General features: G+C 52.9%; 9 protein-coding genes across 9 annotated transcripts; 4 read left to right on the plus strand and 5 right to left on the minus strand.

Annotated features, from left to right (window-relative positions):
• Positions 1-1,688: 1,688 nt before the first annotated feature.
• On the minus strand, positions 1,689-3,953 carry ACET3X_006740 (uncharacterized protein; the record flags this gene model as incomplete). Its single annotated transcript, XM_069452903.1, has 4 exons — positions 1,689-3,132; positions 3,184-3,348; positions 3,406-3,698; positions 3,912-3,953. 4 exons carry the CDS (start codon positions 3,951-3,953, stop codon positions 1,689-1,691), a joined length of 1,944 nt encoding a protein of 647 aa, XP_069305508.1.
• Positions 3,954-4,973: 1,020 nt separating this feature from the next.
• ACET3X_006741 (60S ribosomal protein uL3) lies at positions 4,974-6,315 on the minus strand (the record flags this gene model as incomplete). The annotated part of the gene is made up of 4 exons (XM_069452904.1): positions 4,974-5,229; positions 5,279-5,952; positions 6,005-6,161; positions 6,224-6,315. 4 exons carry the CDS (start codon positions 6,313-6,315, stop codon positions 4,974-4,976), a joined length of 1,179 nt encoding a protein of 392 aa, XP_069305509.1.
• Positions 6,316-6,838: 523 nt separating this feature from the next.
• On the plus strand, positions 6,839-8,632 carry ACET3X_006742 (uncharacterized protein; the record flags this gene model as incomplete). Its single annotated transcript, XM_069452905.1, has 6 exons — positions 6,839-6,882; positions 6,993-7,033; positions 7,111-7,208; positions 7,264-7,915; positions 7,965-8,560; positions 8,609-8,632. 6 exons carry the CDS (start codon positions 6,839-6,841, stop codon positions 8,630-8,632), a joined length of 1,455 nt encoding a protein of 484 aa, XP_069305510.1.
• An 846-nt stretch (positions 8,633-9,478) lies between these two features.
• Positions 9,479-11,139, plus strand: ACET3X_006743 (uncharacterized protein; the record flags this gene model as incomplete). Its single annotated transcript, XM_069452906.1, has 6 exons — positions 9,479-9,541; positions 9,588-9,613; positions 9,664-10,021; positions 10,073-10,510; positions 10,983-11,055; positions 11,120-11,139. The coding sequence occupies 6 exons, from the start codon at positions 9,479-9,481 to the stop codon at positions 11,137-11,139; spliced, it is 978 nt and encodes a 325-aa protein (XP_069305511.1).
• Positions 11,140-11,337: 198 nt separating this feature from the next.
• On the plus strand, positions 11,338-13,614 carry ACET3X_006744 (uncharacterized protein; the record flags this gene model as incomplete). The annotated part of the gene is made up of 3 exons (XM_069452907.1): positions 11,338-11,421; positions 11,473-13,105; positions 13,199-13,614. 3 exons carry the CDS (start codon positions 11,338-11,340, stop codon positions 13,612-13,614), a joined length of 2,133 nt encoding a protein of 710 aa, XP_069305512.1.
• Positions 13,615-13,952: 338 nt separating this feature from the next.
• Positions 13,953-16,329, minus strand: ACET3X_006745 (uncharacterized protein). The gene is made up of 3 exons (XM_069452908.1): positions 16,050-16,329; positions 15,416-15,981; positions 13,953-15,334 (listed from the first exon to the last, which is right to left on the minus strand). Exons 1-3 carry the CDS (start codon positions 16,218-16,220, stop codon positions 14,218-14,220), a joined length of 1,854 nt encoding a protein of 617 aa, XP_069305513.1. The 5' UTR covers positions 16,221-16,329; the 3' UTR covers positions 13,953-14,217.
• Positions 16,330-16,487: 158 nt separating this feature from the next.
• Positions 16,488-18,022, minus strand: ACET3X_006746 (uncharacterized protein). The gene is made up of 3 exons (XM_069452909.1): positions 17,873-18,022; positions 17,291-17,818; positions 16,488-17,238 (listed from the first exon to the last, which is right to left on the minus strand). Exons 1-3 carry the CDS (start codon positions 17,920-17,922, stop codon positions 16,785-16,787), a joined length of 1,032 nt encoding a protein of 343 aa, XP_069305514.1. The 5' UTR covers positions 17,923-18,022; the 3' UTR covers positions 16,488-16,784.
• A 656-nt stretch (positions 18,023-18,678) lies between these two features.
• ACET3X_006747 (uncharacterized protein) lies at positions 18,679-22,034 on the plus strand (the record flags this gene model as incomplete). Its single annotated transcript, XM_069452910.1, has 4 exons — positions 18,679-18,688; positions 18,744-20,272; positions 20,318-21,438; positions 21,497-22,034. 4 exons carry the CDS (start codon positions 18,679-18,681, stop codon positions 22,032-22,034), a joined length of 3,198 nt encoding a protein of 1,065 aa, XP_069305515.1.
• Positions 22,035-22,352: 318 nt separating this feature from the next.
• On the minus strand, positions 22,353-23,050 carry ACET3X_006748 (uncharacterized protein; the record flags this gene model as incomplete). Its single annotated transcript, XM_069452911.1, has 2 exons — positions 22,353-22,836; positions 22,896-23,050. The coding sequence occupies 2 exons, from the start codon at positions 23,048-23,050 to the stop codon at positions 22,353-22,355; spliced, it is 639 nt and encodes a 212-aa protein (XP_069305516.1).
• Between the last annotated feature and the right edge of the window lie 143 nt (positions 23,051-23,193).

Here is a 23,193-nt window from a genome sequence, read left to right on the forward strand (position 1 = left end):
GCTGTCATCTTCTAGGAGACGGTGAGTCTTGCCAGGAGAAATCCAGTGATGTTGGTTTTCCCTTGGAACCGAAATATGCATCTGTTTGATCAATTTAATCATGCAATTTCATTGTGGAATCACTCTTATGATTCTGTCATCGATAGAAATTTAAGACTTTATATATGAATTCCTAGCGCAAGACTCAAAAACGGGCTTCATCGCGTTTAATAACTAGGTAGCATGAATAACAGGCTGTATATCTGCTTCGTTTATATACTCTCTCACATTCTTGCGTTAATGCAATACAAGTTATGCTGAGGCTGGCACAGTCTTAACAGAAGCAAGGCACTTGTTTGTAGAGTACGTGATAGACACAAAAGCTCAATTTATAATAAGATGAGAGATGCTGCCCAGCTATCCCAGACAGTGAGGACTACGTTAAGTGGCATTCTCTATAATGGTTTTTTTGAGACCCTTCTTTGTTTCTTCCTCAAGCAGCCCTAATATGTCGTCCTAAAGCCTATAAGATCTCAGCTCGACAGGTAGTTCGAGTTTGCCTGTGGCGACACCTCTAGTCAAACTCACAATCTCAGCAAAACTGCTTATTTAAACCCATCTCTTGCTATTAGCAATGAAGTACTTGGATTTGACATGTATAGCATCTCATTCCTTTCTGTTAAATTTCGTAATAATGTCGAGGGCTCGCACTGAGTATAGTCGAAGGACGCAACAAATACGTACCAGCCGCTCGTCTTATCGGCGTGATCAAGGGAGGCTTTGAAGGCTCCGGCGACCTTTCCTATCGTAGAAGAGGCAAGGGCGCTGACTTCATCATCGGTCGAATTTGCGGCCGTGATTGGAAGGCCGAAGCCGAAGAAGCCGTCTCCTTATATCCTATTCGAAGGACCCACCTGTTATAAGGACTGTACACGATATTTGGTTTCTCTTCGTTCGAAGGTGGTCAACGAGAGCTTTCTCGTACGGGGCACTATTAGGCTAGAGCTCAAGTATCTTGAGATACCTGGTATAGGCACTGTGTTTGCTTGGTAAACCCCACTTGACACAAGTTTCAACAGCGGCATCTACAAACATCTGTTGATTCCATGCTGTATAGCCGCCCACGTTACTGGTCACAGCATCTTGCCTTTCCATGGCAGCCTTACACGAGTGTGTAGAGCTGCCTTTGGGTCTCCTAGAAGAGGCCTGTTGCACGGCAACGGTCATCGGGTTGTGCTTTGGGGAACGGTTGGACCGTATGGCTTTGGTTTTGTTTGCCATAAAATCTTTGAAGAACCGACGTGCCATCCTGATGCCTAGATGAGTTGATAAAGCTCTCGCTGACGGATTCGTAGATGAGGTTGATGTTGGGATTGAAATGCTGGGCAAACATTGATGTGCTGGGCGGAACAGCTCGCGCTTGCCAAGTCAACGGAACCCCACTCGCCATAACAGTCCAATGCTGGAGTGGGAAGGGATATCTAGCATGCAAGGATGGCTATTCAATACCGCCTGCAGCATCTTCTGGACATGCATCATTCGACGAAAAATTACTGATACAAACACAATACAGCAATCAAACTTGGAAGATTCGATTCTCAATTCAGAAGGGTTTATGTTCTCAAACATGCTAAAACATGCAATCCGTCATCCGAAGTACATAGAATACAAAACACACCTGTCGCTTTCCTTTCTAATCCAACCAACCTCTAGTAGGTACGCTTGAACGGTGGAACAGCCTTGCACTCAGCCTCATCCAAAGTGGTACCAACGACCTTCCTGTAACCTAATTGGGTCTCACCATGGGGCTTCTTCTGCCACGAGAGTGTGTGCTTCATCCATTGTTCATCGTCACGATCGGGGAAATCCTCACGGGCGTGGGCACCTCGTGACTCCTTGCGGTTGGCAGCAGATTCGGCGGTTTGAACGGCGCAAGTGAGGAGGTTACGAAGCTCGAGGGTCTCAACAAGGTCGGAGTTCCAGATCATGCTGCGGTCCTTGATACCAACGTTGGCGAAGTCGGCATCGACGTCGTGAATCTTCTTAACACCCTCGTCGAGCGACTCCTGGGTTCGGAAGACGGCGACATCGGTCTGCATGACCTTCTGCATCTGGAGGCGGATTTCGGCAGTCGATTTGGGGCCATCAGATGTGCGGATCTGGTCGAGAACGGAGATGGAATCAGCACCAGCGTCAGCGGAGACGGGATCAGCCTTCTGGCCAGGGCTGAAGTTGTCGCGGATAGTGTGGGAAACAGCACGGCCGAAGACGATCAGATCGAGGAGAGAGTTGGCACCAAGACGGTTGGCTCCATGGACGGAGACGGAAGCAGCCTCACCACAAGCGAACAGACCTGGAACGACCTGGTCATTACCTTGGGCGTCCTGAGTGATGACCTCACCGGTGTACTTGGTAGGGATACCACCCATGTTGTAGTGGACAGTGGGGAGAACAGGGATGGGCTGCTTGGTGACATCAACACCGGCGAAAATAGCCGCAGTCTCAGAAATACCAGGAAGACGCTCGTGAAGGACTTCGGCGGGTAGATGGCTGAGCTGGAGGTAGATGTGGTCCTTCTCGGGACCGACACCACGGCCTTCACGGATTTCGAGGGTCATCGATCGTGATACGACATCGCGGGAGGCAAGATCCTTGGCAGTTGGCGCGTAACGTTCCATAAACCGCTCACCCTCGGAGTTGAGAAGGTAACCACCCTCTCCACGGGATCCTTCAGTGATCAGACAGCCAGCACCGTAGATACCAGTGGGGTGGAATTGAACGAACTCCAGATCCTGGTTGGGAAGACCTGCGCGAGCAACCATAGCCATACCGTCACCAGTGCAGGTGTGGGCAGATGTGCAGCTGAAGTAGGCACGTCCGTAACCACCAGTGGCCAATACAGTGTTCTTTGCAATAAATCGGTGAATGGTTCCGTCTTCCTGGTTGTATGCGACAACACCCTTGCAGACGCCGTCCTCCATAATTAGATCCGTGGCGAAGAACTCAATGAAGTACTTGGTGTTGTGTCGTAGCGATTGTCCGTAGAGAGTGTGGAGGAGAGCGTGACCAGTACGGTCAGCGGCAGCACAGCATCGGTATGCTTGACCACCCTTTCCGTACTTCTGGGACTGTCCACCGAAAGCACGTTGGTAGCTAGAGTGCGTTAGTATGCTCTACAAAATTCCGGCGCGGGGTTATTGGTACATCTTGCCATCGTCTGTTCGCGAGAACGGGCAACCGTAGTTCTCGAGTTCGATAACGGATTGAGGCGCCTCTCTTGTCATGTAGTGAATGGCGTCCTGGTCGCCAAGCCAGTCGGATCCCTTGACTGTGTCATACATATGCCACCGCCAGTCGTCCTCGTGCATGCTACACATATCCGTCAGCTTCTGTCACCTCGACTGGGCACCCGTCTTCTCTACATACTTGCCAAGTGCAGCGTTGATTCCACCCTGTGCGGCTACCGTGTGCGACCGTGTGGGGAAAAGCTTAGATATGCAGGCGGTGTTGAAACCAGCTTCAGCGAGACCGAACGCGGCGCGAAGACCAGCTCCTCCAGCGCCAACAACAATGGCATCGTATTCGTGGTCAATGACGGGGTATTTGCTAGAAATGAAGCCCGATGCTTCCTTTGCCCTCAGGTTCTCGGTCGCGAAAATGCGTTGCGCTGGCCGGGTGGAAGAGAAAGCTCGTGTGGTTGGGCGGAAGCTCCTCGCGAGCTATGAGGCGAATGTCAGCCATTGAACAGGGAAAGAATTGTAGGAAGATGTAGAAGGTCCAAGGGCACTGTCCGCCACGGCAAACGTGTCGTGTTGGCTTGCGACGATGTGCCAGAGCCATGTGGGATGTGGCACACGCCTCGGTGCGGCGGATGCCGAGTTTCTCGTCCATCGAATGCGAACGTGTGGCATGGAAGGCGCGCAGAGACTCACCTGGCTTGCAAGCTGCGTACGACGCATCCTAAGACAACTCATTTTGGCGGCAGCCGAAGAGCAGAGAGTATACGGGAGTACGAAAGATCCTGGTGGATTCAAGGTTGGAGGTCAATGATGGCAGTTGCGACCGACAGCGTTACTTACAAACTAAAATCGGAGGGCGCTAATTGGATCGGTAGGCCTCGGCTGCATTGCCTCTCAAGTATCTGCCATTCATCCCGGCTTTTCTTCTTGATGAACGCGGTGCACGTTTGCCTCCACTCCAGGGTCACGCAGTCCATATAGGCTATTAACACATGTGCCGTGAGTTTGTGTGCGCGTCTTGCTGCACAACACGTCCATGGCCATGGACAGGATCCTGCCTAGCAATTCTCATCCACACAAGATAGCTACATGCTCGATACCCCCAACTTTGGACACTCGAAGCCGTGTTGGTACTTGTGAGGCCTGACAACTGCTGTCATCTGGGCTGACTCGTGCGACTTGTCTGGCCGACAATTGTTGCCGATGGCGCTCTAGATATGGACCCTAATTCGTCGTCGTCATAGACCTTCTCACACGATCACACGGCCTTTTCCCAGTCACTGTACTAGGCAAACTTCTCCGCACGTTGCATATTCAAGTACAAGCGCGTCTACAGATAGTAGTATATATGCAGTCCCTGTTCTTTAATACGGCCTCGTCGATACACCACATATACGACAATTGAGACTTCGAGGGAAATACCAGTTCTCCTGACCTACCCGCGCTTTATGCTGCGCGTCGTTAGGGTGCAAGTTTGAGCCATCTGCCCGCATTCCGCCCAATCACTCCCCACGCCGCAAGTACCACTAGCTACGCGAAACCAAACCGCGCACCAAGACATCAAGGAGAACAACTTTGCAGCTGCTGACCGCCGAAACAATCATATACATCACCACATGAAAAACACATTTTGAATTGGGGAATCGTTGAATTTTTGTTCAATCACTCATGACCGGCATCCATGTTGTAGACCTATCCCGTGCGCCCAAGCCCATGAGAAGAAAGCATGCACTCCGTAGCACCACCGCAAGACTTCTAAGACGAAGTCTGGAGGTCCTTCTTGAGGACACCCTCGTACTGCCTCTTCTCCGCCGGTGTCTGGTAAGCACCGTGACCGAACTTGGAAGAGGTGTCGATCCACTTGAGCTCGACCTTCTCGAGCGCCCTCCTGCTGGTGTGGGTGAACATGGACTTGCGCAGGGTCATGACGCGCTTCTTGACACCAGGGCAGTTACCCTTGAGGAGGATGAAGTCGTTCTTGACCTCACCGTAGCGGACGAAGCCACCCATTCTAATATAGGTTAGTAGTGATCGACAGGTGAAAAGGCAGAATGACTTACGGTGTGATGCGCTTCTTGGAGACGTCGAAGTCGGTCGAGGCGTTACCCTCGTCGTCGGCCTTTCCGATACGGTAGATCTTGTGGTTGACGGAGGTACGGTGGTGGTAACCCATCTGACCAGCACGGGCAACAGTCCATTGGACGTGGGCCGGGTGCCAGGCACCGATACAAGCGACCTTGCGGAGACCCTTGTGTGTCTTACGCGGAAGCTTCTTGGTGCCCCAACGGGAGGTGACACCGTTGTATCCGTGACCCTTGGTGACGGCGATGACGTCGATCATCTCGTTGTCCTCGAAGATGGAGCTGATCTCAATTGGCTTCTCGAACAGACCGTGGCCGTAGGAGACCTTGTCGGCGACGCTGCCACCGTTGACCTGGATCTCCATAAGGTGGGCCTTCTTCTGCTTGAGAGGGGTCTTGTGGATCTGGGTGTGGGCGAGAACGCGGACGACGGTGCAGTACTTCTTCATGCGCTCGAGCTCGCGGGTGATGGAGGCACCGCTCTCCTCAGAGTGCTTCTTGGCGTACTTGGTGAAGGCCTTCTTCTTGCTCTTGTACCAGTTGCGGTAGAAGCGGCGCTTGACCTCGTCGCTCAAGTGCTCGGCCCAGACGGTGGTGAGCGAGCGGAGACCGCGGGGAGTCTCGATGTAGCCGACGAGACCGACAGCAATCATCTGCGGCCGAGTTAGTGGTGGGCCAAAATTGGTCGGGGTTGGCTGTGCGTACGGGAGGAGTCTCGATAACTGTGCAGGCCTCGACAATCTCCTTCTTGTGCAACTTGGCACCAGGACGGTCAAGGTCACGGACGATTGTGGTCATACCGGCCTTGTAGCCCATAGCGGCCGTCAGGTGGACGGGCTTCTTGGGGTCATCCTTAGGGAAGCTGGCAATTGCAGTGAGCAGGCTGTCCGGACGGCGCTGGGCGGCGGTGCCGTGGGAATTTACCTCTTGACCTTACCCCGGTGACGGGCAGCGCGCTTTCGCGGCAAGAACGCCAGAGACCCGTGGCGGGGAGCTTCGAACTTCCTGTGGGACATGGCGAGTTCGATGTGCTATGGTTAGTAGTGTCGAAGTTGTCGAAGAAGTTCGCTGGAACTCAATCAAAATTGTTGTGGGAAAGAGCGGGCTAGGCGCTAAGCTGCGTTGGGGCAGGCGCGCCTTCCACGTCCGGCCTTGGCGCTGGAGTGAGTCTCCCCCACTTGGGTCGAGGTATCAACTAACACGCTTTGTCTCTGTACCTGCGCTGTTGCTCCCTGCATCGTCGCCCGCCCTCGTCACGCCGCCGCCGAGTCGATTCCATCGGAGCTTACCAACAAGCCCAGCCCACCGCTGACCCCGCTATCGGCCACTCGACCAGCAGACACCGCTCCCACTACATCATTCCCCATCAATCACCCACCCACCACCCTCGACATCGGCGGCGCTATCTCACCACGGCCCTACTACGAGCTCGACAGATCGCTTACTGAATACCCATACGCCATTCTTTACGCACCACGCCCGAGCACTAGCTACCCTTGACCGCACGCCGCTGCTGTTCCGCAATCCTTGTCCAGAATCATGGTAGAAGCCGAAGGCAATCCCACGACGTGGAAATTCACACAGTACGTACCCCTCTCCCGACTACCCGCCCCTGTCAGCTCTCTCGCCTTGCCGATCGCTGTGTCTGCTCGTTTGCGTGAAACCGCTGTGGAAACGCCACTGACCTGACCAGATGCTTCGGCGACAAAGGCGATGTTGAAGATATAACCGAAGGTACGTACCCATTTCTTACCGCTCTGTCTTCTGTACATTCGTTAATACCTGCATGCGATTGCTGACAGCGAGCGCAGCCGACATCATCTCAACCGTCGAGTTCGACCAGACGGGCAACTACCTCGCAACTGGTGACAAGGGTGGTCGTGTGGTCCTGTTCGAGAGGAATGAGACGGTATGCTCCCGCCCTACTAGAAGCCTCCGCCGGCGGAAAGACTAACACGAAGCAGAAAAAAACCTGCGAGTACAAGTTCCACACCGAATTCCAATCGCACGAGCCAGAGTTCGATTACCTGAAATCTCTCGAGATCGAAGAGAAGATCAACAAGATCAAGTGGTGCCGCCGGCAAAATGCCTCACACTACCTGCTCTCTACAAACGATAAGACAATCAAGCTATGGAAGGTATTTGAGAAGTCGCTGAAGGTGGTGGCGGAGAACAACCTGTCACACGAGCTGACACCTGGAGGTGGGGTTGCTGGTGGAGGCGGTCCCGTCAGGAACCCGAACGCACAATTCCGCAGCGCCACTGACCTGAAGCTTCCACGGCTCACACACCACGACACGGTCGTTGCCGCAGTACCACGAAAGACGTATGCGAACGCTCACGCCTACCACATCAACAGCATATCGGTCAACAGCGATGGAGAGACCTTCATTAGTAGCGACGATCTGCGGATCAACCTCTGGAACCTCAACATCCAGGACCAGAGCTTCAATATTGTCGATATCAAGCCGGCCAACATGGAGGAGCTCACAGAGGTCATCACAGCTGCTGAATTCCATCCGATCAGCTGCAATTGGTTCATGTACGCAAGCTCCAAGGGCACGATCAAGCTGGCCGACATGCGCGAAAGTGCATTGTGCGACCAGCATGCGAAGCGTAAGTCGTCGGTTGTGTGCCCAAAAGCCATACTAACCACTGTCCTTAGAATTCGAACAAGAAGAAGACCCATCTTCGCGATCCTTCTTCTCCGAGATCATCTCATCCATCTCTGACGTACGGTTTTCACACGATGGGCGATACATCCTGTCCCGCGACTATTTGACTGTCAAGATCTGGGATGTCAACATGGAGAAGTCCCCAGTCAAGACGATTCCTATTCACGAGCATCTCCGACCAAGGCTCTGCGACACCTACGAAAATGATAGTATCTTCGACAAATTCGAGGTCGTTTTCTCTGGAGATGCGAAGAATGTCATGACTGGCAGTTACAACAACAACTTCATGATATACCCGTCTGATAACGACAAAGATACCGAGGTGGTATTACAGGCAGACAAGTCTGCCTTCAAAGCCAAGAAAGTTGGAATCCCAACACCTATGAACTCGTCGACGAGCCCGACAGGCAGCAACACAAGTAAAAAGGGTGGCTCGAGAGCCGGTAGCCCGGCTGCTGGTGCAGTTGGACAAGGGCAACGCATGAGGAAGGAAACAGACGCAGACCAGATCGACTTTAACAAGAAGATCTTACACATGAGCTGGCATCCATTCGAAGACAGCATTGCTATCGCGGCAACAAACAACGTAAGCATGCATATCCTCTTAAATAACCACCAAACTAACAATCGGCAGCTTTTTGTCTTCTCCGCATTGTAGGAGCAACCTTGATTCACGAATATCGTCAAAGAATACATGTAAACCGGAGCATCAGCCTGTTAGGTTCTTGGTCATCTTTACCCTTCCATCTTCCTTTCAATGTTGGCAGCAGCCTGCCAGGCGGCGCTAGGATGATAGAACAGGAGCATTCTTGGCGAATTGGCGTGAGAATGCAGATGAGAAACGTCGCAACGTGGTCAACGACCAGACAGCTGCAGATCAGTGTAGATTGCAACACCACTATAATGACTCTGAGTGGTGCAGAGAAAGAATAAAAGAAACTATAAATAATGAGTGCTACTCCCATATCGCGTGAGACAGCGCTCAAGGTGCCTGGCAGGAGCTGGCAGTACATGACACGCGCATTAACAAGGCGTGTACGCATCTTTCCACAGAATGAGTGGGAAATATTTGACAGGCAACTTGATGGACGTCTTCCATCTAATGCGTAAGCAGTTGGGAACTGAAACTTCGTTCTAGAAGTTTGCTTGATCCGGCAAGATCTAAGGTTGATCCCGTTAGCGTCCGTGAGGCTCATGACATCCCAGACTTCCACGTTGCGTCTCACCCGTGGACTGCTTCAAGTTCTCTTCTGCAACATTCACAAGATTGCAAGCCATGATAACCACATAGATAAGACTTCACAACCGCGTTCTATGTAAGTGCATATATTGCAATACCTGCGCACATAAGTTGGGCTCGAGGGTGTTTTTCGCCGTCATCTGTCGCTCACCTACTTCACCAGTCTAACAATCTCAGCTTTGCCACTTTTGCTTCAAAAGCCTGACAATATCCAAACCCCACTTCGGCAATCCATCTCAGCTTGTGTGCTGCTCAATGGTCATCATGGCCGCTATCGCACCCGTTATCAGCAGCTTTCCGCTCATTTTCGGAGGATGCTGTGCCAATGTAAGTTTGCTAGCGCCATTGCGAGAAAAATGCTAAGAACATAAAGGTATACTGCTTGGAAGCGATAGTGAAGTAAATGGGGTCTAGTTGTCGATGGGAGCATAATCGCTGACAACACCCAGACAGGAGCCTGATAGCGGTTTGCTTATCACGCTCTTCCAGTTTGTGTTTACATGTCTATCAACGTTGCACTACCAGTTCGATCCAAATGGGCGCTACTTCATGAGGAGTTCGCCCGTGCCTTTCCGGAAGTGGTGCGTCAGCGCTGCGTTGTTTTTCACAGTCAACATGCTAAACAACTGGGCGTTTGCTTTCAACATCTCAGTCCCTGTTCACATCATCCTCAGAAGCTTCGGTAGTGTGACTACTATGGCGGCTGGATGGCTCCGTGGCAAGAGATATACTCCTTTGCAAGTCTTCTCGGTCGCAGTTTTGACGCTAGGCGTTATGGTATCCGCATGGGCAGATGCGCAATCGAAGGTACGCTCATACGTTCTACTACCCATTCGCAGATGCTGACCCTGAATCAAGGGCAAGAACATGGAGGCTTCAAGTTCCAATGAGTCAAACTCGTCTCTTCAAGCTGGTCTCGCCATCCTGCTCATCGCACAGTTGCTTTCTGCGTGGATGGGAGCCTACGTTGAAGACGTTTATCGCGAGCATGGCAAGGACTGGCAGGCTAATCTCTTCTACTCCCACCTGCTGTCCATCCCGTTCTTCGCAGGATTCACCCCGGTCTTGACTGAACAGTTCAAGCGCCTACAGGCATCGCAGTCATTTGAGGTGCCACCTAAGGTGGCCGAAAACCTTCCTCCAATCGTCAACAGTATCTTAGCCTCGACATCGCAGCATGTCATCTACCTTACCGCCAATGCCCTGACGCAACTACTCTGCATCACCGGCGTCAACATGCTTAGTGCAAACACGTCTGCCGTTACTGTTACAATAGTTTTAAACATCAGAAAGCTGGTGAGCTTCTTGCTGAGTATTTGGCTCTTCGGGAACCAGATGAGTGGGCTGATGAAGGTTGGGGCGGCAATGGTGTTTGGTGCGGGCGCTCTGTACGGATGGGAAACATCGTATCGCATTCCACAGCAAAAGAAACTGGAAGCCGAACAGACAAAGAAGGGCCAGTGATTACAGAGTGTATACTGCTGGAAGGGACTTGATGACGTGGTGTCAGCAGCACTCTAGACCCCCGGCAATGATATGCAAGGAAGCAGGCGGCGGTGGTATCTCGGAACACATTGGTAGAGCACATGAAGATCGTTCACATCACCATGCCAAGAATAGATATCCGAAATCACTCTCACCAGAGCCCCATTACCCCTCGCTGGGGGGCTGTGATCTTGGTGGACCAATGACCGCTAATGCAGGGGTCAAGTGCAAGCGAGAGAGCCCATTAGGGATTGGCTCTTCCGGACCCTGAACTCGCGATTAGGTGTCGTGTCTCTTAGAGCGCAGTCCCAACTCTCTTTTCAATTCCATCAAATCCGTTCTTTTCTTTGCGGGAGGTGAGCGCACTCCAACTTGTTCAACCATTTCTGCGGCATTGCAAGCTAACCGCCAGAACAATAGGTAGCTTCATCGAGCTATAGCCCACCATGTCTTCACCCGCTGGCAGCGTCCGCCAGCGCCCAGGCAAGGACAAAAAGCGAGGAACCTCACCCAACCCAGAAGCCCTTGCCGAAAAGGTGTCAGAAAAGGTCGCCAATGTCGTTGAGAAGGCCAAACCATACAAGCCGGCCCAGGTTCAGCAGGGCAAAGAGTGGGACTACAAGCTTGCCATCGCAGTAATGACCGTTCTGGCCTTCGTTACGCGCTTCTGGGGCATCAGACATCCCGATCAGGTTGTGTTTGATGAAGTGCACTTTGGAAAGGTGCGGACAATCATCACAAGGACTCTTACAGACGGCTAACCGCACGCGCAGTTCGCTTCGTACTACCTGCAACGAACCTACTTCTTCGATGTCCATCCTCCCCTCGGAAAGCTCCTCTTTGCCCTCGCTGGCTGGCTCGTCGGATATAAGGGCGACTTTCTGTTTGAGAATATTGGCGATTCCTACATCACCAACAAAGTTCCTTACGTCGCATACCGCGCCATGCCCGCCTCGCTCGGCGCTCTTACTGTTCCCATTGTCTTCATGATCATGTGGGAATCCGGCTATTCGCTACCCGCCTGCATCACTGCCGCCGGTCTTATGCTTCTTGACAACGCTCACATCGGCCAGACGCGTCTGATCCTCCTCGATGCTTCGCTCATCTTCTTCATGGCGCTCTCTGTGCTATCCTACATTCGCTTCTACAAAGAGCGACACGTTCCTTTTGGGCGCAAATGGTGGAAGTGGCTCCTTCTGACGGGTATCAGTCTGAGCTGCGTCATCTCCATCAAGTACGTCGGTGTCTTCACCTTCTTCTCTATTGGTGTACCGGTCATGATCGACCTCTGGGACTTGATGGATGTCAACCGGCGACAGGGTGCCTTGACTCTGGCCGAGTTTGGCAAGCACTTTGCTGCCCGTGCTGTTGGCTTGGTCATCGTTCCCTTCTTCCTATACCTTTTCTGGTTCCAGGTGCACTTCGCCATCCTCACTCGATCTGGGCCTGGTGACGACTTCATGACCCCGGAATTCCAGGAAACCCTGAGCGACAATGTAATGAGCCTCCAGTCTGTCGGCATCAACTACTACGACTCCATCACCATTCGTCACAAGGAGACCAAGGTCTATCTTCACAGCCATCCCGACCGCTACCCGCTGCGCTACGACGATGGACGTGTTTCTTCGCAGGGACAGCAGGTTACTGGATATCCTCACAATGACACCAACAACCACTGGCAGGTTCTTCCTTCGAAGCCCTTGTCCAGCGAAGTCGGTCAGCGCGTCAAGGTCGGAGATGTCATCCGTCTTCGCCACTTGATAACAGACACCATTCTCCTGACTCATGACGTTGCTTCTCCCTACTATCCCACCAACCAAGAGTTCACGACTGTGAACAAGGAAGAAGCAGCCGGTACACGTTACAACGACACACTCTTCGAGTTGAAGGTCGACAAGGGCAAGGGCGATTTCAAGACCATGTCAACTCATTTCAAGCTAATCCACGTGCCAACAAAGGTTGCCATGTGGACCCACACTAAGCCTCTCCCTGACTGGGCCTACAAGCAGGCTGAGATCAACGGCAACAAGGCTGTCCAGCAATCCAGCAACCTCTGGTATGTGGATGACATTCCATCTCTTCCAGCTGAGGATGAGCGCAACAAGAAGGAGCCCAAGCAGGTCAAGCACTTGAGCTTCCTCAGGAAGTGGGTTGAGCTTCAGCGCGCCATGTTCCACCACAACAACGCCTTGACTAGCTCGCATCCATATGCATCTCAGCCCATCTCCTGGCCTTTCCTGCTTCGGGGTGTGTCCTTCTGGACCCACAACGATACTCGCCAACAGATTTATTTCCTGGGTAACCCCGTCGGATGGTGGCTTGCTTCCTCGCTTCTTGCTGTCTTTGCTGGTATCATTGGTGCCGATCAACTAGCTCTCCGCCGTGGCATGGATGCCCTTGATGATCGTAAGTTACTGTCACCCTACAGTCAACCCAGGTTGTCTGCTTTCATTTTGGCATTTGTATTTGAAGGGGAGGTTCTAACATTCATGTCTGCAGGCACTCGCTCCCGTCTTTACAACTCCACTGGATTCTTCTTCCTGACCTGGGCTGCCCATTACATCCCCTTTTATATCATGGGTCGTCAGCTCTTCTTGCACCATTACCTCCCTGCGCATCTCGCATCTTGTCTAGTCACTGGCGCGCTAGTAGAGTTTGTGTTTTGCATTGAACCTCAGGATCCCGAGATGCTGGCCTCTGCCAAGGGTCACCGCCGCACTCGCTCACGTCCTGTACGCGAGCGTGTTGCTACTTCCAGCCTGATGGGCAGCTGGATCGCCTGTGGCGTCATCCTCGCTGCCGTGTTCTGGTGTTTCCTCTTCTTTGCACCGCTCACGTACGGCAGTCCTGGTCTTACCGTTCCCCAGGTTCAGTCGAGGAAGTGGCTCGGCTACGACTTGCACTTTGCCAAATAGACAGAGCATGAGTGAAAGCCACACGTATGTGGGGGGTTGGAGAACTTTCTATTGGGTCCACTAGGGTAAAACGTTGCACACCGTGGAGTGCTGGCGGTGCGATTCAGAGGGTTCAATGTATTTTATAGTGTTTTTCCGCCTTTGAGCACGAAGGTATTCTCCTATGTATTAGATATAAAGTAAGATTGCGAGCCATGCATGATCGAATGATGGGTGTACAAATGTGCAAGCTTCTAGCATGGTATTTTGGTCATGTGTCTACATGCTTCCTGCGAGAACAGATCGGGATTTTGAGCAACAGTGAAGAGAGATCAAGTACTAGATTCTATATGAGCCAGTGAGCGACAAGGTAATATCTACATCGTAGCGATTGCCCATGCGTCTTTGATGATTCAAATGCCTCCATGCAGCTTCCAAACGCAATCCGTGCCAATCTCTACTGTGCGTGTGCCAAAGCAACAGCTATCGCCGAGATCGCCCTCGTCCCATTCATCTACCCGCAGTGTCTTGACTTTGCGTTGTAGAAGCCAGTCATCGTAGCTCTCCTCACCATGATGCTCGTCCTCTGGTTTTGCTATGACAACAGGTTCGCTATCATTCTTTTCAAAACTCAAACTCGCCTCGAAAACGCTCAACATCCATGGCCGGACCCACGATATCAGAAAGATCCCTGCGGCCCATCTGGCCAAACACTCTTCGTAACGTATCGTACAAGTTTGTGCTTTGGTTTTGGTGAATCATGTTGTTAAGTTGGCTGTCCGAGACACCCTCGCCGACAACTTCCCTGGCCTTCTCCTTGCCTTCGCGCTCGACGACCTTGTGCATAGCTAGCGCACCGAGCAAGTGCTGTGCGGCCTCAGTGTAGCAGCCGATGTTGATGCACGACACACCGAGATTGTAGCGTGCGCGGACGAAATTTGGTCGGAGAGCGAGAGCGCGCGAGTAGGCGTCGATGGCTTCTTCGCTGCGGCCTGAATTTGCAAGGGTAGCGCCGAGACGGTTCCAGAGAAGATGGACTTGTGACGACGAGTTTGAGACGCCGGATTCGGTGGATGCGAGGGCGGCGCCGAAACAGTCGACTGCTTTGTCGTATTCTTCTACGCCATAGAACAGCACACCCAGGCCTACTTGCACGTCCGGATCCATTTGCTCGCCAGTTGGTGAGAGCTGTGCAGCTTCGATGAAGAGGTTTGTGACTTTCTCGTGGAGCAGGTGGCGGTCTGTGAAACCCATCTCAGCATCTGAAGAAAGTGGCTCTTTGATTAGTGATGGGTATTTGGTGGCCAACCAGCGTTCCAGGGTTCGGTATGCGGTGCTCTCGTAGCCTTCGTTTGTGTAGGATACCGCCAGACCCATGAGAGCCTCCAGATTAGACGGGTCCTGCTTCAAAGCATGTTCCAATGCTCTTATCGCCGGTGTTTCCTTCTCGTTCTGCGCTTGCGACTCTCCCAACCGTACCCAAGCTGCAATGTGATTTGGGTCTTTCTGAACAGCCGCTTCAAACGCTAGGGCTGCCAGTGAGAGGTTGCCGCCGTCTTCCATAATCTTGACACCTTCCTCAAACGGATTCGTAACGTTCTTGAAGAGGTTCTCCTGCTCGAATAGGTAATCGCCCATTGCCGGATCGCGGACCGAGTGCGTGTTGAGCCCGTCGAAGCCTTCCCATTGATCCATGTCGCCCATGTGTCCTTCGACGAAGTTCTCCTCGTTGGCAAGTTGCCTAGCGTATTCAGTCTCAGCTTGGATACCCTTCCAGATGGACTCGAAATCGTCGAAATCAACGGCATCTTTCTCTACTGACCTGTCCATTTCGTTGAGCTCTGCCTCCATGGCCTTGTTCGCCTCGGCGTCAAGAGCACTCAGGTCCTGCTGATCTGTTTGCTCAAGTTGTGCAAACTGAGCCTCCCAATCGTGATCATCAAGCTCCACCATGCGCCCCTTGCCCTTGCCTTCCTGCATGGGCTGTTGAAAGTTCTGCGGAGCGTACGGCTGCTGCATCATGCCCATACCGCCCATGCCCATACCCATGTTGCCCATGCCCATGCCCATGCCCATTCCGTACATAGGTTGTTGGTATCCCGTCATCGAAGGCTGGGAGGCGGTAGTTGGGCTCGCTGTCCGCGCGGCTGGGTTCATCTGCTGGAACTTTGCGAATTCAGCAGGGTTGAATCCTGCTGGTCTTTCCTGCATAGCCGGTCCTCCCATTTGTGGCGCTTGCATGCCTGGGTCGAACTCGGCTGCCCATGCTGGTGATCCGCTGTGCTGTGTCCGCTCCAGTTCTCGTCGCATCTGCTCCATGGCGAATGGAGACGCAGGGCCGGGCCCCTGTGAGAGTTGGACGTTCTGGTTCATGAACTCGTTCATCATCTACGCAACGCTCAGTTAGCCATGTTTCTCGCCTGTTCGCATGTCGTCGACTGCTGCTCCCAACTTACGCCATCTGACGGACCGCCCATCTGCTGGCTCCGCATGCCCTCTTGCATTCCGCCAGGCCCCCGCCCAACCAGGCGGTCTCTCTGTAACGACTTGTCATCCTGCACGTGTTTGGTGAACTGGCTGAGCGGGTTTGCGCCCGTGGAGCACTCTGCGCCACCAAGAAAAGACATGGTAAAGGGTAGCTAGCAAGGAGGTTGTGAAGTGATTGCTATGACGCGATCAATGAGGAAGAAGAGAGCGTGTGCAAGTCGGGGTCGAGCGGGAGGTGCAAGAGGCGCGTCGGCCGGTCTAATTGATCAGCATGTGGAGAAGGTACGCGGGGCGGCCGAGGTCGCTGGAGCCGCCACACCGAGCGGCTCGCTCTGCCCTGGAACAGCACAGCTTTGCACCAGCACATGGTAGTAATCTTGGCCACACCAAGTTTCTTCACAACAACCGTGGACAATGTGAATTCGCAAGAGTTTTATTGGGTCAGCGTGCCTCTTTTAGACTTTGATCCCCGATCGTGTACAGAAGGAAGAGGGTAATTTAAGAACGCCGGACGCTCATCGACTATGATACAAAAGCCCTATCTATCAACACATTATGCAACCAAGGGGATACTTGTCCCAATGGAGCAATCGTACAGACATGCCGACCATTTCCACCGTACATCATTCCTTGCAGAAGCGAGGCGGGGGCGACTCTCTCATTGCATCGTCTCGTAGTTCTCGGCCTCCTGGTCTCGTTGTCCTTTATTCCTGGGTAGAGTCGGAACGCTTGCCGCGCTGTGTTTCCGTGCCAGGCCTGCTGAAGTCGACGCGGAGTTGCCTGCCGTAGATGGTCTTCTCCTTCAGGACCTCCCTGGCCTTGACAGCGCTAGCAACATCGATGAAGTCTGCGTGGGCAAAGCCTCTGGGCTGGCCGGTCCTCCTGTCAATGGCCACACGGACATCCATGACGTTGCGAATATCGCGGAAGAGGTCGTTGAGATCCTTGTCAGACATCTCGAAAGACATGTTGCCAATGAAGAGTGTCTTGGACTCGGGGTTGGAATCGAACGTGTTTGTCCTCGTGTTGCGGGTCCTGGAGTTGGGCTTGGGCTCGTGGAACTGGACGACGAGGTTGCGACCTTCGAAGACCTGCATGTCGAGGTTGTCAATGGCAGCTTGCGCGTCTGAGACGTTGTTGAATTCAACATATCCAAAGCTGCGTGAGAGTTAGCACGTGTGCTCAAAGAGTAACTGACCAACCAACATACCCTCTGCTAAGGCCCCGGTTGTCGTAGACAATCTTGGTGCTCTGAACATCGCCGAACTTGGAGAAGACACGCTTCAATTGCTCTGCAGTGACTTCGTAGTAGAGGTTGCCAATGTATAGCATGTTGTTGGGTGTAGTGCTTCTGGGCGTCCGTGGCCTACCCTCTGACCTTGGGCGTCTCTCTGCACGTTCGACAGCAGCATCTAGCGCATCGGCGCCGACGGTAGCAGAGGCATCGGTGGGGTCGGCTTGCACTTCCTGCTGGGCCGGTGTCAGGTTCTCCTCGACGGGAGCCTCAGCGGCCGTCTGCGCAAAGTTCTCTGGGGTGTCGGCGGCAGCAGCCTCAGCCTTCTCAGTCTTGGTAGCCTCATCGCTAGCGAATCGCCTCTGGAAAGATGATATGGACCATTGCTGTTGCCTCAGACGCAAGGCCGAAGGGGTGGCGGTGTTGATGCACCGGGGCTTCGCAAGGAACGCCTTGGAAGGCGACGCAGTGATGGCGCGGACGGCAGTGCGGCGGAGAAGAAACCTGCATTGACTGATCAGTGTCCCCACTCGGATTGCAAATGGGGGCGAGTCTTACATTGTGGGCGATGTGAGGGACGTTGGCAATTTGACTTTGTTGCTGAACATCGTCGGAATCCCGTAAATTTTTGGACATGGGTCATAGATTCGCGCTAAGCGTCCAGCACGTGAGCGGCCTTCACTCAAGCGTCTTCAACATGTATGTTCGCGCTTCTTGATGACGTATTGCACATTTCAACAAGCGATAGGCGAACCAGTATTCTTTTCTCTTCTGCCCGCTGCAGGGCGAAACTATCGGCATCTCCAAGCGCACAGTACTCTCCTCGCATGTGGGTAGAGATAACCGTGCGGGGGCGTGTTCCAATTGGCAGGAGGGGCACCTCACCCACGCAACTGAGTGCAAATGGCTCTAACCAAATATTCGCTCCGATCCGACATCTGAGCCTGCCGCCTCGTCTTGTTTTGTAGAGCACATTCACAAGTAGAATATTTCAGAATGCCGTGTAGGTGGCATTGCAGACCATGCACGTCTGTCTGTCTGTCTGTCTTAGGAACAATGCGCTTGACCCTGCTGATAGCATTCACACAAGCCGAGGATGGAGGGGTCGCCGACTAAACATCGTAAACCCCCCCAAATAAAACATGAATGCTTATAGCCTTCATGTCTCGTTCGCCATAGGCTGTGTACTGGTACCACAAGAGTCTGCAGAACGAGCACGTCATGGAGTCATCGAATCCATGATTTACAAAATGGCACGAGGCCAGGCGACAGGTCGGCGGTCTCCGAGGCGCGTCCTTGGTGAGGCTCGACTCTAAAGTTTGTGTTCGCTCCAGCAACCGCAGCTACCACCTCTCCACAACACCATGTTGAAAGGTAGTACATCCCAATTTCTCCATACAAGAGAAGCAGAGACTGATTTGGGAACCAGGAGCCTTTTCTGCCGACGCAGATGCGTCGCCGGACTTTGGTCCTACCCACGATGACCAGATGCCGTCCTCTGAAGAGGAAGAACTGGGCCATGACTTGTCTGAAACCGAACCAGGCGGTAGCGGGCGCACACGACTCCATAACGGTGCGACTGCAACGGCGCAGGACAACGCCGGCACCAGCGACGAGGAAGAGGATGGCAATGGCATGCTGCCCCGCGACAAGCAGCGACGAACCGCCTTCTACGACTACACCGCAGAGAAACAGATGAGCCACACCGAAGCCAAGCAGTTCTACCAGCGGCATCAGCTAGAGACGCAGTATGGAGGCTCACAAGCAGGAGAGGCGTACAGCCCTGCTATGCGCGCAAAGACCTTTCCTGTCAGCTTCGGCGCCACAGACGGTGTCGATTTCCACGGCAAGGCAGAGAGCATTCGCTCGAGGAAGAGCAATGTCACGCTTGCGAATCAAGGGCACCGGTCCAACCTGCCTATCGGGTTGTCACACACAGAGCAGTCACAGGATCCACGTCGACACATGACTCAACATGGAGCCAACACTGCAGGTACCGGCAATGACGGCGACGCCTTTCTCCAAGCCGACCAACAAGCCCGATCCCATGCACAACACCCCGGTCTCCCTCACGAAGACAAACCGCTTTTGGCTGAGGAAGGCATCCACGGCGCGGGCGCAGGTATAGGTGTTGGCACAGGAGCAGGCGGCTTCGCCATGAATGATTCCAGTATCACCACTGAGCTTAGCTCAATCTATACGAATATCCAGAAAGTGCTAGATCTACGTCACAAGTACATTCGCTTGTCTCTACAGCGCAACTTCGATAACCCCAAAGATGACCCCGCTTGGCGCATCTACCCCTCTCCTCCTGAGCCAGTATGGAACGACTCGTCTAAACAGCGCCGCAATGCGGGCAGCGACTTGCAGAACAGTGGCGTTCTAGAGCCCAACGAAGCCCCCAAGCCCCCTCGCAAAATGGGAACCAACATTGGTGAAGACTTCCATCTGGAAGACTGCCTTCCAGTACCAGGCCCTGGAGAGATGTCGTTTCGCTTGGATGAGAGCGGCGTGTATCAGGTTTATGAGACAGCTAAATCTGCTGAGCTCGACACGCCTATCGTAACGATTCCTACATTGCGCGAATTTTACATCGATCTCGACGCCATCCTTGACATATCTTCGGATGGACCGAGTAAGAGCTTTGCCTTCCGTCGTCTTCAGTATCTTGAGGGCAAATTCAACCTTTACTACTTGTTGAATGAATATCAAGAAACGGCCGACACTAAAAAAGTGCCGCACAGAGACTTCTACAACGTCCGAAAGGTAGACACACACGTTCACCACTCGGCATGCATGAATCAAAAGCATCTGCTGCGATTCATCAAGTCAAAGATGAAGAAGTCTCCGGATGAAGTGGTACTGTTCCGTGATGGCAAACATCTTACGTTGAGGGAAGTGTTCGAGTCGATCAACTTGACCGCGTACGACCTGAGTATTGACACTCTAGATATGCATGTAAGTATAGACATTCGACACCGTGACAATCTACTGACTCTGTAGGCGCACACGGATTCGTTCCATCGTTTCGACAAGTTCAACTTGAAGTACAACCCTATTGGTGAATCACGTCTCCGAACCATCTTTTTGAAGACCGATAATTTTGTCAAGGGCCGATACCTAGCTGAAATCACCAAAGAAGTCATATCGGATCTCGAAGCGAGCAAGTATCAATTCGTCGAATGGCGTATTTCCATCTACGGTAGAGACATTGAAGAGTGGGATAAGCTTGCGGCCTGGGTCATTGACAATAAGCTGTTCTCGCCCAATGTACGTTGGTTGATCCAAGTACCTCGTTTGTTCGACGTGTACAAGGCCACTGGTCTCATGGATAACTTCCAGCAAGTCATTGTAAATGTGTTTCAGCCTTTGTTCGAGGTCACCAAAGATCCATCAAGTCACCCTAAGCTTCACATCTTCTTGCAAAGGGTCATCGGGTTCGATAGCGTCGACGATGAGAGCAAAGTGGAGCGACGTGTGTACAGAAAGTTTCCGTTCCCGAACGAGTGGTCCACAAAGCAGAACCCGCCGTACAGCTACTGGATGTACTACCTCTTCGCCAACATGTCGTCACTCAACGTCTGGAGGAAGCAGCGCGGCTTCAACACTTTTCTTCTGCGTCCGCACTGTGGAGAGGCTGGTGACACGGATCATTTGGCTGCCGCTGTGCTATGTTGTCACAGCATCAGCCACGGCCTCCTGCTCCGTAAGGTGCCGCTTCTCCAGTACATTTTTTACCTTGAACAGATTGGTGTCGCCATGTCGCCTCTTAGCAATAACGCGCTTTTCTTGGCATACGAACGCAATCCGTTCTTGAGCTACTTCCGCCGGGGTCTCAACGTCTCACTGTCGACAGACGATCCTCTGCAGTTCGCCTTTACCAAAGAGCCCCTCATTGAGGAATACTCGGTGGCGGCGCAAATCTACAAACTGAGCGCCGTGGACATGTGTGAGTTAGCTAAACATTCTGTGGAGCAGAGCGGCTTTGAGCATGTTGTCAAGCAGAAGTGGTTGGGTAAAAACTACCACCTTCCTGGTGTCTCTGGCAACGACATGGCGAGATCCAATGTGCCTAGCATTCGCGAGGCGTTCCGGCACGAAACACTTATGGGTGAACTAGCCATGTGAGTTCTTTGAAGCAGGAGATGTAATTTGTTGGATTTATATACTGACTCGGGATAGGATCGATCGCTATACACGCGCCGCACAATCTGGTAGCCACGATCTCACGAGCTCTAACCTACAATCCGAAGTACCTCAAACACCAAAGTCACTCCAAGGAACGCACCCCACGTCTCCTACGCACGCTTCTGCAGGCGGCAATCAGATGTTCACCAAACTACCCCCGGCCCAAGTTGCTCGCCTCAAGCCCTCGACCTCGACAACCGACATGGGCAGCTTGCACGGCCAGCCAGCCTCGCCTTCTGGCACTAGAGACGGCGGCAGCTCTAGCATAACTGTCAACCCCAGCACTATCTCAGTCGCTCAGCCGACAGAAGCACACGAGGAGCCTGACCAGGGTCTGACGCGCTCAACGAGCACTGTCACGCTAGACGGAGAACCTAGGTTGTTCCCTGGCATCGTCAGCAGTAGGAGCAGGAGACGGAGCACTAGGACCAGTCAGGTGGAAGATGGGGATATGACAAGTTCGCGTTCGAGACTCCGAGCGGGAGATGCAGAGAGCGTTATGGAGGAGAGGGATACTGATGACGAGGACTAGAAACGTTTCTGGCTTGCTGGGTACTGTGTATGTTTGCTGATAGAATGAGGACTACGAATTGTACATGGTCTTATGAAGGACCCGGAGATATTGTCGGTAATATGATACTCATGATGCTTGCTATGTACATGGTGCGAAAACAGAATGGCTGGCATGCTCATGAGGCCGAAGCCCAGGGACTGTCGATGAACAAAAATTATGATGCTCGATAGTCTCGCAAGGTGCCGCTGGTAATATTACACAAACGCCCGCTTTGCTCCAATAAACAACCCAAAAACAAGCCCCCTCCACGTCCAAATCCACGTCCTCTCGTGACGCTCACGAGTTGAGGTTGCGCGAGTAACAGTCCAGGCACCAAGCATCCCCCTCTTCGCCGACCTCTACTATGCACTTGTTGCAGATGGCCTTGGTGCACCCAGCACATTGCCTTGCGCAGATGAAGCACGTCCGACCCTGGCACCTCCTGCAGTCGAGATAATTCTCCAAGTCTTTCCGTCGCTTAGGCGCCTTGTTACAGGCGTGACAGGGTCGCAAGTCGGAAACGGCGTGTGATTGGCTTTGACATGTCGGTGCAAGGTCAAAGTCAACATCCATCAGGTGTGATGTCGACTTGACGAGAGGCGCTTTTGGACTGAGGCGTTTCAGCTGCTTGACCGGCCGTCGCTCTGATGTATATTCGTGTTGTTTTGATGGGAGGAGGGAGCAGGGCAGGTTGCTGTTACTGTCGAAAGGCGGGGTATTGTGGAGATGTAGGCGGTTGGAGTCGCGACTGGGTGACAGCCGATGTTGGCGTGTGGTGTTTCTGGAGACGTTGTTAGTATTGGAGCGTCATGTTGATAATGCATGAGTTGAGTTACTCACTGTTGTGGTCCATCGTCGGCGGCCATCCTCTTTCTCTTGCCCAAGCCGGCGGCATGTTGCTGGTGGGCCATGGCATGCCAGTAATCTGGCGAGCCGTCGTACTGTCGCTCGTGTGGTGTGTTCGGCCCGAAGAGGTCGGAGGTGATGTAGACCATATCGGCGGGTTGCGGTGACAATGACGGTGAAGGTGCTGTCGGCCTCGAAGGCGGAAAGTGCAGCGGTAGCGGCAGCGGCAGCGGCAGCGGCGTCAATACGGAAGAAGGAACACCAGGCTAAACAAAGACGGAGGATATCGAAA

Source organism: Alternaria dauci, chromosome 6, assembly GCF_042100115.1.
Source record: "Alternaria dauci strain A2016 chromosome 6, whole genome shotgun sequence".
Classification (NCBI taxonomy): domain Eukaryota; kingdom Fungi; phylum Ascomycota; class Dothideomycetes; order Pleosporales; family Pleosporaceae; genus Alternaria; species Alternaria dauci.

What these genes read in the sequence shown, in the direction of transcription:
- ACET3X_006745 (XM_069452908.1), bottom strand. Translation starts at nt 16,220, where the DNA reads ATGTCTTTTCTTGGTGGCGCAGAGTGCTCCACGGGCGCAAACCCGCTC. An exon ending in TGGGCGGTCCGTCAGATGGC is followed by an intron (nt 15,982 to 16,049) that starts GTAAGTTGGGAG and finishes AGCGTTGCGTAG; the next exon opens with ATGATGAACGAGTTCATGAA. An exon ending in GAGCTCAACGAAATGGACAG is followed by an intron (nt 15,335 to 15,415) that starts GTCAGTAGAGAA and finishes TGAATACGCTAG; the next exon opens with GCAACTTGCCAACGAGGAGA.
- ACET3X_006746 (XM_069452909.1), bottom strand. Translation starts at nt 17,922, where the DNA reads ATGTTCAGCAACAAAGTCAAATTGCCAACGTCCCTCACATCGCCCACA. An exon ending in TCCCTCACATCGCCCACAAT is followed by an intron (nt 17,819 to 17,872) that starts GTAAGACTCGCC and finishes CAGTCAATGCAG; the next exon opens with GTTTCTTCTCCGCCGCACTG. An exon ending in AACCGGGGCCTTAGCAGAGG is followed by an intron (nt 17,239 to 17,290) that starts GTATGTTGGTTG and finishes ACTCTCACGCAG; the next exon opens with CTTTGGATATGTTGAATTCA.